This window comes from Mizuhopecten yessoensis, unplaced genomic scaffold (genome assembly GCF_002113885.1).
Source record: "Mizuhopecten yessoensis strain PY_sf001 unplaced genomic scaffold, ASM211388v2 scaffold10693, whole genome shotgun sequence".
Lineage (NCBI taxonomy): Eukaryota > Metazoa > Mollusca > Bivalvia > Pectinida > Pectinidae > Mizuhopecten > Mizuhopecten yessoensis.
The window spans coordinates 339,420-358,342 of record NW_018408674.1 but is presented as its reverse complement, the minus strand read 5'-3'; the positions used below and the strand labels follow the sequence as shown (position 1 = coordinate 358,342).

The 18,923-nt window shown below is 34.4% G+C and overlaps 1 protein-coding gene across 11 annotated transcripts in view; it reads right to left on the bottom strand.

Moving 5' to 3' along the window:
• Positions 1–8,903: 8,903 nt before the first annotated feature.
• The window catches only part of LOC110461860 (vacuolar segregation protein PEP7-like), a 43,599-nt gene continuing 33,579 nt past the window's right edge, over positions 8,904–18,923 (bottom strand). For 6 of the 11 annotated variants that reach the window (XM_021515580.1, XM_021515574.1, XM_021515576.1 and 3 more), the window contains 3 exons: positions 13,162–13,278; positions 11,498–11,596; positions 8,904–10,517 (listed from right to left, as the gene is read on the bottom strand). In XM_021515580.1, coding sequence (XP_021371255.1) covers positions 10,302–10,517; positions 11,498–11,596; positions 13,162–13,278 — 432 coding nt within the window. In that variant the 3' untranslated portion in view covers positions 8,904–10,301. Of the gene's footprint in view, positions 10,518–11,497; positions 11,597–13,161; positions 15,669–18,923 lie in introns of those variants that run through there. The other 5 variants (XR_002464189.1, XM_021515582.1, XM_021515581.1 and 2 more) reach the window with 3 other exon arrangements.

The window sequence follows — 18,923 nt, the reverse complement described above, 5'->3', positions numbered from 1 at the left end:
CTAGATTTATATTTGTGCGGTTTGGATACTCCTTTCCTTACGACTTTGTTCGGTTGTGACATTGGATGCAATGTCGTAAAATTGTACGGTGGGGACTGTATATTCGCACATAGCGATTGAGAGGTTGGGACTTCCAATGGAGCGGCACTACTGTTACGGATGTAGCATTTGGAATGAACATGTTCAATCATGGGAAAACATATTGAAAATTGATGCGTTCTTACTGTGCAGTGTTTTCAAATAGGTCTGTCGTTTCTTTGTATTTCTAATGATTAAGTAAAGCTCAAGAACAGAGAACAACACATAGATGTTAATATATGATAATATACAACATTTGATATAGCGCCCAATCTAGCTAGCATAAGCCACGCTAAAGCGCTTAACAGTACATAGCTATACGATTGATACAATTAACATATACGGTAATCAATACAATTTTGAGGAAATCGCAGGAGCGGCTAACTTCTAATCCTATGCCACCTGGCTAACATCTACCTAGGTGTGTTTACCTGCGTGTGTGCTGGAGATGTTTTGTGTTCTGTTTGTAGTGTATAGTGCCACCTCACTTGAATGCTACATCACAGATACCGCAACTTCCTCCCCGGACCAATTTATACTCCACCTGGGTTGTTGGAGTTGTGTGGGCAGGAGAAAAACACTTTCTCTGAATATCCATGCGTACGACGACTACGGGGATCGAACCCTGGCCGCCTGCGTGGAAGGCCGGAGCGTTAACCCCTCGACCAATAGTCGCATATGGCCACATAAACACATAAACAAATTTATGTTTTGTTTGTTGTTAGTATTTATATTGATACTCCTATTACCAAAGCCTTTTGAACAGCAACTCCATGTGTTGAGTGTTCGATTTTTTTTTTTAAATATGAAAGTATGTAACATGTATGAAAATTACTAGAAATAAACAGTGTTTAAACTAAATGAAAATATAACATACCGAAAAAAAATTGCTGAAATTTATTTTTCGCCTTTTTCGGCATCCGTTATGAGAGCGAGTTTACAATAATAGCATTTGTCAAAAACATAATATACATTTTAACAAAATGTGAAGAGCGAATTTAATATTAGGGACAACATGGATTTTAACGTCGAAGGACGAAAAATTACTTGAGGAAAATTAACCGGCATACAGTGAATGACCAGATTTTTCGCATTTGAAGGATATTTGAAGGAAACTGTACTCAATAACAACCGCGCTAAGAAGAAAAATAAAGGTAAATAACGTATGTAAATGGGATGTACGCCATAGAAACCACTGACAGCACATGAAGAGGTGTGTTGCGTGTGATAAATAATGCTTTCGTTACCACAGTTGCCGCTAACAATCCGCTCCAATCAACGAACTGATTAACACATTCTGTTAAATAGTTGATAGCAATTCTGTAACAAAGGTGTAATTGGAGATTTGAATATTGGTGCCCTCCACCTTCACACGGTTCCATTACACATATTCTGCATTTGTTTAGTAACATGCTGGATAACTTTTCACAAGCGGATACCTTTACGAACACCCAGTATTTATATAAATTAAACGATACCAAAGTATTTGAAGTTAATAAACCGATGTCAGCACTCGACAAAATATGTTTGTGTTACTGTAATTCAAAGTACGCACAATTTTACATTATTGAACATTCCACACCATCTCACTTAATTAAACTTTTAAACATTACACATAAACTTCAAAATTTCCACACATTCTTACATAATGCAACATTAAACAAATTGTAAAATTTTACACAATCTTACATAATAATACAAAATACAGAAATTAACATTCGTGATGACTTACCTTGACATATATTTGCTTATTTTAAAATTTTAAAATTCCAATTCAATTCAAACTGAAATTAAAAAAACAGTTTATTGAATTGTTATACTTATGAATATATCAAAGTCTATAGGTTTAAACTAAGGGAAAATTTTAAATATAAACACAGAAAGTGTTATAAACGAATATAACAAACAACAATAAAGATAAGACATCACGAATGTGTTTTTTTTACAATTAAGATATTTAGAAAATGATTCTCAGATAAATGCCAGAATCCGAAGCAGGTATATTTAATGCACTTCATGTGAAGCATCTATATATAATCAAAGTGGAGTTGTTGTAGCACACACAGATTTTTAAAAGCAAGATAAACCTTTAAAAATAACAGATGAAGACGCTGAAAAAGAAACTGAAGAAATCGAGGTAATGTGTCCAAAGCAAAAAATCAAATCCGCAAAACACAAAACGTCGAATTATAAACAATCAAAGTTCAGTTGTTCCTGCTCTAATGTACTATGTAGGCCACTAGACCTGAAATATATGCCAAATTCAGTATCTCATACATGGATGGCAATAAAGAAGGTTAGAATAAAACATTGTTTGATTGGTGTAGCACTTAGACTTCAGTAGAAATAGAGCTAAACCCCAAACATTAACGCTGACGTCGACGTCACTTCGGCATCAACAGGTAATTTATTCGTAAACAAGTATATCGTGTAAATTGTTTCATGGCTAAACAAAACATTCGTGGATTCCTATTCTACCAGTAGTATGTTACGGAAAAAATATTACTAGAAATAAAAAGAATCAGTGATGGTTTCTACTCAACTATAAATACTGTTAACCAGGTATTTTTCAGACAAATTTTCGCCCTTCACTGGGGATTACATATTCGTGGGGATGAGAAAATGGCGGTCTCTTTAAGAAAGGTTTAATTAAAAGGGTTGTTTACTAAATAAATTCAATTTATACCTTTGGAAACAAATCGCAAAACTAAAATATATACAAGAAAATACTGCGAAACGTCTTTACCTTTCTGACGCATCCAGGACTTTGGTAGCAGGAATCCAAGACCAGAGGTTCGACCACGGTGTTGCTGTTAGTCGCGGTGTAGGAATCCCGGTCCGTCATCCTTGTACGATTGCTCTTGCGGCAGATTGCGCTCGCGCATATTCCTATCAGCCCCGACATGCACAGACAGACAATTAGTACCAAAACTATAATCATGGGATCAGTCTCCATGTTTAGGGATAAATAATAAATCCCGTTGATATAGCCTTATTACAGTTGCTTACATTAAAATGAGTTTGTGTATTTGTTCACATTAACACGATAGCCGTCTTGAAATAATTTCAATTCAGACTTATACTGGCCTCATGTTAGTCCATGTAAAACTCATGTAATCTTCTGTTGTCGTTCACACATACACGACACTGTTATATAATCATTCACATTGAAATGGTAGTTTTATCTGGAATCATCGTATCAAAGTTACATTGTCTTTGTGTGATTGTCCGCATCACAATACTACAGCCTTTTAGAATCCTTCACAACAAAATTGCATATTCTACTTTCAATCCTCCACATCCAAATGATATTTGTCATGCAGTCGTTCATATAAAAATGGAATTCCGAAAAATCCATGAAATATCCTTTGTCAAACATAATGGTCACGATGTCATTAAACTGGGTGTCAACACCTACAGCAGCTGAAATGAATGGCGATAACCAAATCGTTTATAACACTTTCTGTGTTTTCTTTCGCTTTCTAAGTTTGCCTGTTAAATCTTCGTCAGACCCACCTGGTGTAGATGTTTCAATATATAGTCATAATATAACAAAACAACACATTGGGCTGCGCAGACTTTGCTGGATCTAGCGAAAATGTCTGATTTTGCATTGCCGATTGTTACAATATTAATTTGTGTTGGACTCGGCGTGTCGTTTGCAACATGCATGTGCACGCTTTTCTACTGCTTGTTTAAGACGGGAAGAGAACAAAATGGAGGACTCAGTATTGCACACAATAACACCGTTACGGAAACGTTGCCATTGGGAACGCTAAAACGACCGCACGACATTAGAGAGGATTGGTGAGATTATCGGTATGCACCATAACTTTCTGGGTTTTAAGAGATTGTCAGATTATAAAATGAGTTAAAGAGATTTTGTTTCCTAAATTGTATACAGCGTTGAAGACATCGATGCTATTATTTTATATACAGAGTAAGGTGATCTACGGTCGGTAACGCCAGTCAATGTATTTACATGTTCTGTCGTCGGCTTACAAGAACCGAGGGATATATTGATGTTTATTTTATTTTTATGTTGTTCAAATTTAATGAAACTATTATGCTATTTATTTGTCCCAATAAAGGAGAGCATCTTTCCCAAAATTTGACAATCTTATATTGTTAACACTTTTGCGGTCCCTTTTTTGCGCCCTCATACTCTATTGGGATTATATATTTTACCACTGATGCTACTTTTCTGATCCGTAATCATACACGGAGTTAAAACAATCGTCTATTAGACTTTTAGGCAATTAAAGAAATATATGTATGTAACAGTTAATTAAGAAATCATATAAATGAAGCCGAAGCGATATTTTAATTGGTTGAGATGATCATGTGATACATTTTTAAGCGATTAGGTATATATATATATATAAAGACTGTATATGGGGCAAAGAAGTAATTCCAACAGTGTGGACAAGTTTAGGTTGTCAACTTTTCGGAGCGATCCGCTCCTTTATCAATACACAGTGAAACAGAACAGTTACATGTACATATACATCATATATATAAAGACTGTATAGGTATAGTCAGTGTATCCATATGTCGTGTTTAATGCTACTTATATAATGTATGAAATAATATATAACCTTGGAAAGGGGAGATAATTAAAACCATCTCTTCTTTCATCTAACATTTCCTCTCAAATATGATGCTTTTCTATGGTTTGTTTTATTTTGCATATTATGAAATGTTCGTTGTTTGTAATATTCGTGGTTGCTATGGAACCACAAAAATAAATACACCGAACTTGATTGATATCTTTGAGTAATGTTTGTTTACATGTCTATCCAGGAAAGCTGATATCGCGAAGTAACCTAAATTTCTTCAAACCACAAAGGAAACTACCCACGAACATTTTGGATTTCTTTCTGTTAAAATCTCTCAGAACGATTGGCACAAAATTGTTGGTATGATCATTCAATATCAAATAATTAATTTAGAAATAGAGATATCGGATTGCCAAAAATAAAACCGGAATTCAAATGAGCTATCTGGTATGCAAAGGAGATATCTGGTCTGCCGAGAAGATATCTGATATTCAAAGGATATATCTAATTATCCGAGAATATATCTGTATTCAAAAAGGATATCTGGGTTCCCTTTTTTTTTTTTTTTTTTAAAGGAGATACATGGTTTTCCAAAGATATATATGGTTTTCAAAGGAGATATTTTGTTTCCAAAGTGAAACGGAATGCTGTTTAGCACTTAATATGAAGCTGCCCCAATTCAATTATCCGCTATTTAGCATATTTACAATCGATAGCATTTTGTGTTATTGTAGCCAGTAACCCTTAATAGATCTGTATTATTATATTGAAGAAATGTGTATTTGATAAATTGATATATCGAGTTCATCAAGGTTTATATAAGTACATATCAATGCTTAAATATTATCAGATATTCATGCTATATGACTAACAATATATGGTATTTTTTTATAAGCCTGGCTTTAGCTATCGATTATCATTACAGAAAGTATGTACACAGTTCTTTGTAGCTCATATGTGGTATAATATTTCACCTTCATTTCTTTATTTCAGAGATATCCGCAACAATACCCGAACCCGACAGTTTACCAGATTCGCTGCCTACAGGATCGGCTAGCTTTTTAATCAGATCAACACGAAAATCACAAACAGCCACAATCACTACAGTTATGTACAATCCTTAAATAAATGACAGTATCTCATACAATATCAGTGTTCTGTTTTCCTTTTATTTGTTCATGTTAGAAATGAAATCCGTCCCATTGAACCGAGGTGTTTTGTATGTACAGTAACCTTCCCTTAATTTTCGTTTTAGATATAGCTTTAGCACAGTTGAGCCAAGAATTTTCTGTTGACCAGGCCCCAGGATCATGAAACGATCTTACAGTCTAAAAGTTTTGACTTAACCAATCACAAATAAGAATACCAAAAATTATTTCATACGATTATTTCATGATCCTGGGGCCTGGTAGCTCAGTCAATTACAGTGCTAGTTTAATAATCTGAGGTCTAGGGGTCGAAACTTCGTCTAGCACCGATGAATATTATATTTGATCTATTTCGACATTATTATTTTTTCATAACAGTCCAGAAAAGTATGATTTTCTGTTCAGAAATGATTTATCAAAGATATAGTCATACCGGACTAAAAGCAGTATCTTATGTGCTTTGGCAGTTTCCACCAGTGGTATCGGGACCCTTGATAGCTAAGAATAACCACAAATAAATATTACCAACTTAATTAAAATCCATGTTGATCGATACACAAATGATTTTTTTTTTCAAATTGCCCTTATTTCAGATTCACTAGATCATATATCTAAATTTCTAAAACCTGTTTTTGTTTACATAGATATAGATCGATATTACGATTTGTACAAATATAATTAGCAGTATGTCCCTACGGTTGAGGAGGTCCCGAATTATGAGGTCTGCTAGAATTGTCACTCTTTCTGCCTTTATAAATTGATTTATACATAAACATTCAAAACATACAAATTCCCAGGAGGAATCCATTTCTATTTATTTCATGGATTACAGTTTTTGTTTACACTTTAGGCAACAAAATACAAATACACATTTGTATATTTTTCAAATTCTGTTGTACAACTGTAAACAATGGATTTAATAAACAAATTGCGATGAAGAGTTTCTTAAATAACTAAGGCAGTATATATATACTTTAATACTGTACTGTTATCATAACGAACAGGAACATAAGGTATAGTGACTGGATTTCAGCTGTGATTGATAAAATAATAATTCGATAATATTGAATTTATTAATCAGTTTTAATAACTTGCACTTAATGAAGAACAATTTGAAACACAACTGATTTGAAAGTGCATTGTAAATTCCAGTTCTTATAATCGTAAATTTTCGGTTTAAGTGTAAAAAGTTTCGGATAATAATTCTTGTCTTTGTCATTTTTTTCCAGGAAACTTTGGAATGTAAGAAATGTTCTCATCATCTAAGTGTTATACTGGACTGTTAAATGAAGGAAAATTATGATTGAAGATATACTATCGAAAATATAAAGCTACATTTTTGTGATGAAAAGCCCCGTTCAGTATGTTAATGTTATCGAGACAATAGCCATACTATACAACATGCTATATAAGTCTGGAATTGACAGGTTTCAACATACGTCATAACATAGTACACAAATAACTGCTATTTTAGTATCTTTCAATATATGTAAAAGCTTCTGATATAGTGTTTTGTCGTTAAACAAAACAGTTTACAAAAGGCTGCTATGCGTAGATGTCGATAAAGTATATCATAATAATATCAACACATGGGAGTTATTATTCAGAGCTTACGTGTCAATATTTTCCTGGTCAGTAAGGCTCACTTAATTGGAATTCTTAAGGCCCAAAGAAATGGTATATTGAAATAAGAGACAGAACTAATAATTGTTTAAGGTTGATCTCATTCTTCTAGTTTTGTTCTTGGAAAAGGCTCAACAGAAATAGAAATTAAACTGGACAGATCGCAAAAACAACAATATTGTACAGATACTTTTATTGATTACTTAAAAAATAAATAGGCATCTCCATGTTTTCTCTAATATTTTGTAACATAAGGCCATCGATTTACTGTTTTTTCTAAAGGAAATTCATTTTCCTGAACATTCCTATGGAAAATCAAAAGTCTTAAGTGGAGAAATATTTTTGAAACCTGGACATGTAAATATTTTAAATGACATGATATCAAAAGGTGTTCGCAGCTCAAATTACAGAATGTTTTATAAGCAATACCACACATACGATGTACATGTGTTCATTTGACAACTAAGATTGTACAAGAGCAATCCGCGATGAAAATATTTCATGAAGGGCTTTTTGCAGCCCATTTGAAGTAAAATATATCCTTTGTGCAATAACCGAGTGCACTCTGAGACGTTAAATGAACACATTTGAGTGGTTGAATTTTTACAACGTAACTACAGTTGTTCTTTCCATGCAGTACATAATCCTGTCTTATTGTTCCTTCTCGAACCATTGAACCAAGCACAGTGGCACGTAAAAGGACTTTGAGGACGCTAGTATAGCGTAAAATGACGCTAGAATGTTCAGAACTCATTTTTGTTCAATATTATTCGATCAGAGGATAATGTCTGAAGAGTTCCAGCTACTGGGGTATTACAACATATTTTATTATCATTGTTTGAAATACAGGACCTTGTATTGCATGGCCTGAAAACAGGGTGTATGGTTAAAGTCAGATTCAACAAATAATAAATATAAATAAATCAACGGATCAGTTGGATCTTAGACATAGTTTTCTTTTATTAACATATAACGTTGGAAAAATAACAAATCGGTGGTCAAGTTAAATGAAAACTAATGCAAAGCTAAGCTATAGGTATGTTGCAACACTTATCCCTGAGATCTATGTAGCCACGGACTTAGATAAAATCTAATTTCGTGAAATAACCTATTTGGTATAATGGAGAGTTCTTTAAATGATTCCTCATATCATTATATATAACGTACAATTTAAATATTTTTTACAAAAGGTGGGGTCTCGCTTTTTCTTAATAATAATGATGTAATTTGTATAGCACCTATATACAACATATACATATATAACGTCATTAATATTAATAATAATGTCCAATTAATATAGTGCCATATAATATACACAATGAATGTATATGGCACCCTTTATAATTTGAAATTTCTCTCTGGCGCTTTGCAGTACATGTGTGTACATACAAAAACATAAAGAGTTTGGCAATCATTATACAGTTCGACAGTTTATATAAATAACACGTTTGTACTTGGTTGTTTTGGTCGTTGTGTCATTTTATAGACACAGCTATTTTTTTTTTTTTTTTTTTTAAATTCTAGCAGTAAGTGAAAAGCTATTCCATTTTTCGAGACTTCCGCTTCTATTTGTTATCGAATAATATTTTGGGACCCGCACGGTGTTTTTGACGTAATGACAGTTCCAATATTCTAAGAACTTGTGTATCAAAGGAACAAACATTTCTACTTACATATCATTTTGTTCAATAAGTTTTAAAAGAGTAATATCTCAATCGCGAACTTCAGTATTCGTGTATAAAGGCGTAATTCACGAAATAACGAAAAATGTAAACATGAACATAAATTAATATTCAGTATGTAAATTCCTTAAACAAGTCAACATATGCATACGTTAATTATGTATATAAAATGTTTTGAGCATTTCTTACATGTAATTTCAATTAACTTATTATGATAATTCAACAGTGGCTGTTTGCAATGAAACCATCGTTGAAATCCAAGGGATCCGCTGCCGATACACACCCTTTATATATGTCTTGACGAATTCGAAGGCACGCGGTAGGCGTTTAGGTTTAAAAAGAACTGATAAATCGGAAGGCTGATACCTGTTCTTTGAAAATTATAAGGAGAGACACTTGATTTCAAAAGATGTAAATTTCACCGTTAAGCTTCCGCACGATTTGATGTAAAACAAAGGTTAAAACTAAAATACTTGTGTTATCCATTGGATAAGCTCTTACAAAACTTTCAATTTGATAAATTTACCGACAACGGAATCCTTGGAGTTGGAGTATGCAATGCAATATAACAAAATCCTCTTTTGTACACGAATCATTATTTTCCTGATACATATATATATATATATGTACAGATGTATTTAGAAATAACATTATGAGAACACATTGTCAGACCATTCTAAAGTAAAATGAATAGATGACAAGCAACACAAATGGCCACAATATATTGCAAATAATACGATTGTTCCAACATCAGTGCAACACTTACAAACTTTCGATGGCAAATCTAACAATCGCATGCAAAAAACATTGCCCGGAAATGTTTGCAATATTTGTTTTAACAAAACCATGTCAAAAATTTGATTTTTGATCCATTTTTCTTTTATATCGTTTTAAAACAAAAATTCGACCAATAGAATTTATGATAAACATACAGATAAAAAAACACAGACATATTATATAATTGATCAGGACACTGTTCTTATTAATACAACCGTTAAATAGAAAGTAACAAATATTGTTGTTATAACGAGATATCGTCTAAAACAAGTAAACAGATCTGCCCACTTCTTGTCGAATTATAACAACCAATTTTGACCATTATCACATATAATTCGTAAAAATATATTGCTGCAATTTAAAAGGAATGAACAACACAATCCGTTCTTCAAAAGTGTAGATTAAAAATATCTTAATCTAATTTCTAATTGAAATTACGTATCAATCAAAACCTGACATGTCTTAACTTTCTCGCCTGCGTCTTTGAGGACATTTTTTGATTTTTGAAAACTTCTGTTTGCCGATTTCATATTGATTTGAACATGGACTTGTTGAAGTACTTCCAAACACCGCCATTTCAGAATGTCGGCAGCATGCTTTGACCCTTCCTTCTTCAAAAGTCGTTTTGATGGTTTAATTAGTCGGTGGTTCTAAAAAGATTGTAAGACAACATGATGGTTTTAGCGAACTTTAGAGAAAACTGTGAATGCTATCAAATATAAAGTATAAGAGGCCAATAGGACATGTATCGATCATCTATATGTATGTGGTATCTAAATTTAACAAGAGGTTGAACATTTGCAATCAACCCTTGGCCATGCTGGCCATGTCAGATCTACTCCTGACCTATCATTAGCAAGTATACCACTTTGAAGCTTCAATTAAGTGATTATTTACACTGATAGAGGGTAAAATTGTTCTGGAGAAGAAAAAAGCGAAAATATCTGACCTTATCACATGCAGGACAAGGACAATATAAGGGCTGTTTGAATCATTCAAAATATTACAAGAGGTCAAAGGGGCATATATGGTTCATTTGTTTAATGACAATGACAAACTATTTTAATGCCGAAATGACTGAAGATAATTTATCCCAGGAAGCTGCCACCACTAGTTTAGTTAATTAGAAATCATATGGTTTTAACATACTTTGCTTTGCTCCTGTTGGATTGAATGTGATTCAATATATTTTTATTTCTATTTACACAAAGTTGCTACATCCAAAACGCAACAAGAAAAATATCAAGACAATTTCTTTTTTTCTATTTCTAGAGCAATTTTGCCACATTTGACAATGTGACTTTGAATACACTTAGGTGGATGCTGGGTGTTGTGGCATGGCTTATGATGTAGATGACACAAATTATATAACTGTAAAATTGTTTTATAACAAAAAAGTGAAATATCGGAGTCAAGTGTAATTACGTTAAAAAATAAACGATAGATAAATATAATATATATTAATTCATATTAATATATTCATTATTGTGTATTAACAGCGCAGGAGGAACAAAATTGCCACAGTGGCCGACAGAAAGCTGAGAAATAGGTTCCTTAAAGGATCATTACAGATTACACAAAATGTTAATTGTGAAATAAAAATAAACGTTATAACATTTTTTGCTCTTACCTTGATTTGTTCTCCAACCATAGTCAACATGACCTGTGTGTGTTGGTCCCAGTCGTCACCGTTACTAACTAAAGCAGTCTTGGCCTCTTCTTCTACTGTCTAAAATGGACAATAACAATATTTAATGTCATCCTCGTGAATTCAGATTCACCTGTATTAGTTAACTGCTTGCAGCTTCGTTCACATACTATAATATATGGAGCAGGATCTGAAATACCGTTACATTACAAGTCTTGTATGGTTTGAACCAGGATAATTTATGTTTTGTGGCAAACGCTTGCATTGATTTTCACCTGACTCATAACCATATACTGGAAAGGACCACAGTCTATACTGGACTGCAAACAAGTTCACAGAAAACTAAAACTTGCGAGCAGCTTGCTTAATACCTCCACAACCTAGGACTAAACGTTGGTGGTTGTATTACTTTAAAATTGGAATCCCAAAAAATTAAAAGCTAGAAATAACCTGACCAACAAATTAAATGGACAGGAATTCCTTCGAATCTAGGTAGCACTTCAGGAGAAATTGTCTGCACAAAGTTGTGTATATAGAGAAGCAGATGGACAGCGTGATTCTAATTTCACCCCATCCGTATGGGGAGCAAACAAAAAGGATCGCAAACCGTTCACTATTCAAAACGTAAGTTACACCTAGTAACCAAAAGTAGGTTATAAATACAAGTAAGTTCAGAATTCTTGTCACATTTTAATTCTAAGCAGCTTTATTACTTTTTCGAATAAATGAGTGTTACTGTCACTAAAATCATAACAATAAAAAATACTCAAACCAAATAAAATTTGGAAGATGTAGTTCTAAAATGTTGCATTACAGTAGTAGAAAATATTATGGAGTGCAGTTTACATAAAAATACATATATCCCCATGTTTCGACATTGTAATGTGGTTTAAAAAAATCCCATCCAGGTTGTTTGGTCAAACAGCAACCAAATGAAAGTGTTTTGAAATCATGAACATTTAATCATGAAATAATTGATATGAGTTTTCTTTTTGTCTTATTGGACTATTTTCTGTCTATTATCTTTTGACAAATTAAATGTGAAGGTTATGCGACGAACGGACAATCAGATAACACCACAACCACGCGTACGGTAAAAAGGATTTATTAAACCACAGAGAGTAAAACGTAATATACCATTCATACATGTATCTGAACTTATACCAACTTACTATGATTTTTTATATCCTTTTAACAACAAAGGTCATTAGAGGGCAAGGCGGGTTTTGGTGGCGGCGGAAAACCAGAGTACCCGGAAAAAAGCCACATGCGGTCAGTACCTGGCGTATACCCCACGTATACCTCATAACCGCGACCCAGTGGCGAAAAGCTGGTGACGTTAACGGTCAGACGCCTTCACTACCCGGCTAATGAGGCCCCTGACTTACCAGGGAATGATGATAGGATTTAAACTGATATGTACTGTGGTTAGTACATGTAGCTTTCGATCAATCTGAATACTTTGTTTTTAATTGTATATGATAAGGTGGAACAGATAATTTACTCTATCAGCTATTTTTTCTCACATACTGATATGTGAAACAATATGTAAATGCTTGAACCTACATATTGGAGGTAGTCAACTTTGATTGTTGTATACCAAATAAACAGAAGGCAATATACCACTTTAATTTACATGTACTTACCTGGTCTACCGTGATGAGTATGTCTGGTATCTCGCCAGTAATCACCTTGTGTGTCTCTGACAAATGTATGGATTCGTAAATCAGCTGTCGGATGTACAACTGGGTACTTACTATCGCCTAAATGTAGCAAAGAAAATGTTATAATAATGCTGCTCCTTTTACATGCCAAGTTGTTCAAAGAGCTAGAGATAATATCAGCTTAAAGACAATTCAACAGTTTTATCTTGTACATATTAAACATTATAGAACGTCAGAAACTAAACAAGATTGATCACCTACAGACAGGACACACAAATACAGTTGTAAGTTTGAATTTTAATATATTTCAGAAAAAATTGGATACTGAAGATTTATATGACGCTTTAAGCTAAGCCGAATTTGAACAAGCGGAATGTTGTATATAACATATTGGAAGAGGGCCCTTTACCCTAAACGTTAATACACATACTTTACAACCTCAAGACACACTCAATCCTCTACATTTCCAGCACCTACGTATACAAACTCAGAGGGGTCATGGCACACAATGGTAGATATTTGTATTAGTTTTTGATCAAGCAGGCGAAATAAAAAAAATCCAATATATGAAGCAGAAGTAATACATTTGTAGGTACAGTTTCAGAAAGAATTGTTGAGACGTGAAGTGCAAACAAGAGGCACAGTACCCTCATCGGACAGTTTGTCTACCAACTGCGAAAACGGTGAATGACAAAGATGGCTCTGGTGACCGGAAATATACCAATCTGAATGAATACACCCACAGACACTACCAGACCCCACGAACAATACAACACATGGAACCGAGAAAAAACAAATAAGAGAACAAACAAACGGAGGTAAACTTCCTCTGCCCCTTGTCGTGTCCATCGTGACATCTCCCTTCAAATTCGAGAAAATATATATCACAAACGAACAAGGAAACATAATCAACAAAACTTCAATTATGGCAGACATTCAAATCTCATACATGTAGCTGGGTTCCATTAAATGACGAACATACACTTTGAGAAAAGCTAGTATCGAACCTACTACACACAATATCCAGGCTAAGTTTTTATGTTTAAAATCCATAATTTAACATGATCTCTTAATGGAGCATGTTTTCTCTGAGGGGACCATTTTATTAGATTCATTTTTTTTCTCCAGTTCAGTAAATGTTTTGATATTAAACATGTTTACCTTGGCACAGAGTAATATGTTATAAATGAAGAATTTAACAGTTGAAAAAAGCTTAGGCGACGCTTTGTCATACTCACAGGGGTATACCTTGACTTAAAACAGATATTAATTACTCAAAGTTATCTGGTGAATAATATTCACTCGATGTATATCATCCTTGTATACATATAGCTTTAAATGTTTCTTTGATGAGCTAGTACCAACCAAAAGTACTACTGCCCAACGCAGAACCTTTAACAATCATTTCTGTCTTCTCAACGTAACGTCAGATTAATTTTCAAATGTACACATTCTAATTAATACCTGCAGATGGTCAGCTTTGCTACTTACTGACGTGGTCAAAACCACAATGACCCAGACGTCATCATCACACAATATCCCCCACAGGCACAATCGTTCTCCCTTACCGGGCAATAGTCTTGAACCAGTTGGAGTGAAAAAGACAAATGGTACGAGAATATTCAAAACTAGTAAAGATATCTTAAAGAATAAAAGCAAACAACAACAGGTTATTACATAAATCGTTCACAATACGCATTACCTGTTAATCGACCCCAGTGCTGTGATAGAGATTGAAAAACACTCGTCTACTTGAATACTGCCCATCAAGTTGGTTGACATGTTTTCACGTTACAGCAATCTGGCCATATTTGTTCTAGTTCATAATTCATAGCATTGCTTCCATACGAGGTATATCCTCCAGGTAATTGGTCAATGAAGTGTGTAATATAATAGGCTTGTATGATACAGGTATCACTGGGATAAGTCAAGTATCAAGGCGGAGATATCACAGCCAAAACCAGTAAAGTCCACATACTGGTGGCAAATAGATTTGAAAGACATTTTGAACCAATTTTGAAACGTACCTAATTACTGCAAATCTCTTTATTTCAACAACACTTGTGTCTCTAGATTTGTCATGGCATTACTTTTTTTTAATTCAAAAACGTAGATCTGAATAAAAACTTGACCTATGCAATTTTATGAAAGTATTTTAATTACTCAATACTTTTTCACAAACATGAGATAAATTGTTTAAACAACGACGAAATTAGTTTTATCAAGCAAATTATAACGAGAAACATGACTTTCAGAAGAAAGAAAAAAAATCTAGGCTAAAGTTTCTTGAGACATCAGAGCCGGATTGAAGCAACTTTAATCAAACTTATACGTCACAATATTTCAGATCAATCTCACAAATATCAAGTTTATATCCAAAGTTGATCAGTGTTTATTTTCTTCAATGTAGATCATGGCATCTTATAATTGTCTTGATGTTAATATAGACGACCAACAGCTCACAAATTCAACGGCAGATTGTCCTGCAACTGGCAAATTAACAAAGAATTCATCATGAAATAGCTTGCATAACATATAAAACATATTGAAAAAGAGGTCAAAAGGGTCCTGTATTAGATGTTTTTTATTCATCGAGACTTCAACCAAATTTGGACTTACTTTATATCGGTTTGGAGTCGTTTAACCATTACAAAGAGACAATTTTGGCAATACTTAAGGAAACAATTTTGAGTCCAAAAACGAGATACGGATAAACCAAGAAAATCGCATGCCTTGCATGTGTATGCGTTGTTCATGCTAATTATAATTTGTAAGGGCACATATTCTGTGGCTCAAAAAAAAAATTCTAATTACCTATAGGCATGCCATTAATTGCCTGAGAAATTCAGTAAATATATAAAGCATAAATGCAAACCTAAATACATCAGTAATGAATGGCTTGCTTGAACATATTATGAAGTATTTGTAGCATTTTGATGTTAAATGTTTCTTAGAAACGATCGTGAATACAATAATCCATTTGCATTCTGATTATCAATTGAGCAAGTTTGACAGTTTCCTTCACAAACAGAATCAGACATTTAAAGAGATGATATAGGACAGGTTACGGCATACCGCGTAAGCGCTACCACACAAGCCCATGCTTTTTTTCAGACTACAATCCAGAGCAAATACTTGAAATGATTATTAAAATCCTGAATGAAGGTACATTAAGCCTCATACCAGTTGTATAAAATATGCTGGTCAGAAAAGGAATACATATATGCTCTGTAGTAAATATCGCAAGTTTTTTTTATATATTAACAAGTGAAAATATTTGTTGTTCTCTGATATAAACAAACGAGTAGGCTCTGTTGTAATCTCCACGGTAGTTTTCTCCCTATTTTGGTAGTTTTTTTTAAATATAATTCAATGTGTGGCAAATTGTATCTATGTGACAGCTTGTGCATTTGCAAGAAGTTAAGATTTTCAAGTTGATGGATGACAAACGTCTCCATCAAAGTAGCTACTGTGTAATATTATTTCTCTCTGGTCAACATCTGGCCAATTATACAGCTACAGGGTCCCTAAGCATGAGTTATACTAGACCATTGTGTACACAAGGATTTTTGTTGCAGATGAACAGTATTTCCTAACAGTGATGTAAAACCAGTATCTTCACATCCTGTGATGTCATTTCCAATTGACGTAGTATTCCTTTCTATCACACCACTAGCAAAGTAGGGTTGGGTCTACTCGGAGATTTTATTTCTCCAGATGAAAAGAAAATATATTTTCAGTTAAAATGTTGATGCTGAAATTCAATGAAATCTAATAATAGAACGTCAAAAGACATGTTTTTACACAATTAAACAAATAAAACCCATTAAGGCCACACCTAGGACGTTTATGATTCACTAGCTCTTTTTACGCTCATATATACGGAAATGTTTTATCTCTGGGCAAGCAAGCACATTCTCAAAGTGTCAATATTCAAAGATGATGGATCTCCAACCACTCCATCAAGATTACTACCCTTCATGTCTCTCCATCTGCACAGCCTCTGATCAGGTATATCGTATTACCCAATACACATAGTTATCACACACTAAACGCCAGGTGAATTGAAGGCATGCAAACATCACAAACTGGAAACATGACCTACATAGCATAGCTCTCCCACAAAGTCTGACCTTTCTCTTAATTATCTCTTTACATAGGCTACAATAAGAAAAAAAAATCGATGCAAAGTGAATTTTAAAGGAGGCCACTTTACCATGGGGGTTGGGGAGGAGGGTTGTTATTTCTCTAGGCATTATAGCCATAGTAGTTTGCCCTCCAATCCATCTATTTCCCTGCTGTAGGCTTTGGTTACCATATATCCGATCCAAATACACTTTTTATAATGGTATATTATCTGTATAATAGAAATCAGGGAAAATACAAAAGGAAATCCCTTTAAAGAGGATGTCCTGAGCACAACATTTGTTTTTGGAAAAAATGCTAATTTACTAGAGTACAGCAGTATGTGACTTCGGTAACAAAACTAGGTTATATAGCCCCTGTAGGATATGGTGTTAGATCGTGTTGGTAACCATCATAGGGGACTATAGCAAACAAAAACAGTTCATCAGGATCCTACACACAGACATAGGATGTATATTGGCTGTTTGTGTCGACAAGGAGGATAACAAATTTGGATAATTGTTAAATTATCAAAGTTCAGTAGGTAGTATGTAAATCCTCTGACAAAACTAGATTATATACAGGTAGCAACCTTTACAACAGCACATCATTAAATCACCAAACCATTCCATGACCATCGATTAGTCAACAAAATTTACAATGCGTTCATATGGACTGTGACCACTCGAAAATTCCACGTTACATGCTATCGTGTTTATATTTTATCACTTGCAAAAGAAATCTCATTCAAAATTCTGCCATGACAACATTAACCTTATCATGACTTCCGAAGATAATGTGGTGTCAGCAGATCACTAATTTGTTCCAACAGAAGTTTTGTTACATAACTGCTTGGTGATTATTTGTGGCTGTTAGTAATATATTGTGTATCGCCAGGCCAGAATCACACCTAGGACCTGCGAACTCTACAAGGATTCCCTACCCAATTGAGCTACCTGGTCGGCAGCAATCGGCCCATTCTAGTTCTACAACATTCCTTCCTCCTTAAAAAAAGTCCTCGATCCTTGAGACAAATCAGACCCTATACCAACTTCAATGAATAGTGTATGTTTCATTGGGTGCAAAATGTAACAGAAAAGGTCAAATGCAACAGTCAAATCTTGCTTTCAACCAGGGACCTCTGAACTGTAGACGGACACTCTAACCAATTGAGCCACCTTGGTGCTGGTAACAACCCAGTCCAGTACCGTAACAAACCAATCAATATTGGGCTACATACATTGTACCTCAACTCCCAAGGAGGGTCGAACCCTCAGCTCCCAAGGAGGGTCGAACCCTCAGCTCCCAAGGAGGGTCGAACCCTCAGCTTCCAAAGAGGGTCGAACCCTCAGCTCCCAAGGAGGGTCGAACCCTCAGCTTACAAGGAGGGTCGAACCCTCAGCTTCCAAGGAGGGTCGAACCCTCAGCTCCCAAGGAGGGTCGAACCCTCAGCTCCCAAGGAGGGTCGAACCCTCAGCTTCCAAGGAGGGTCGAACCTTCAGCTCCCAAGGAGGGTCGAACTTTCTGTTTATTAAACATTAATGATAAGTCCACATCGTCCAAGGATATACCGGACTATATTTGGGTATAATAATTTTTAATGCAATTAACAAAGCAGA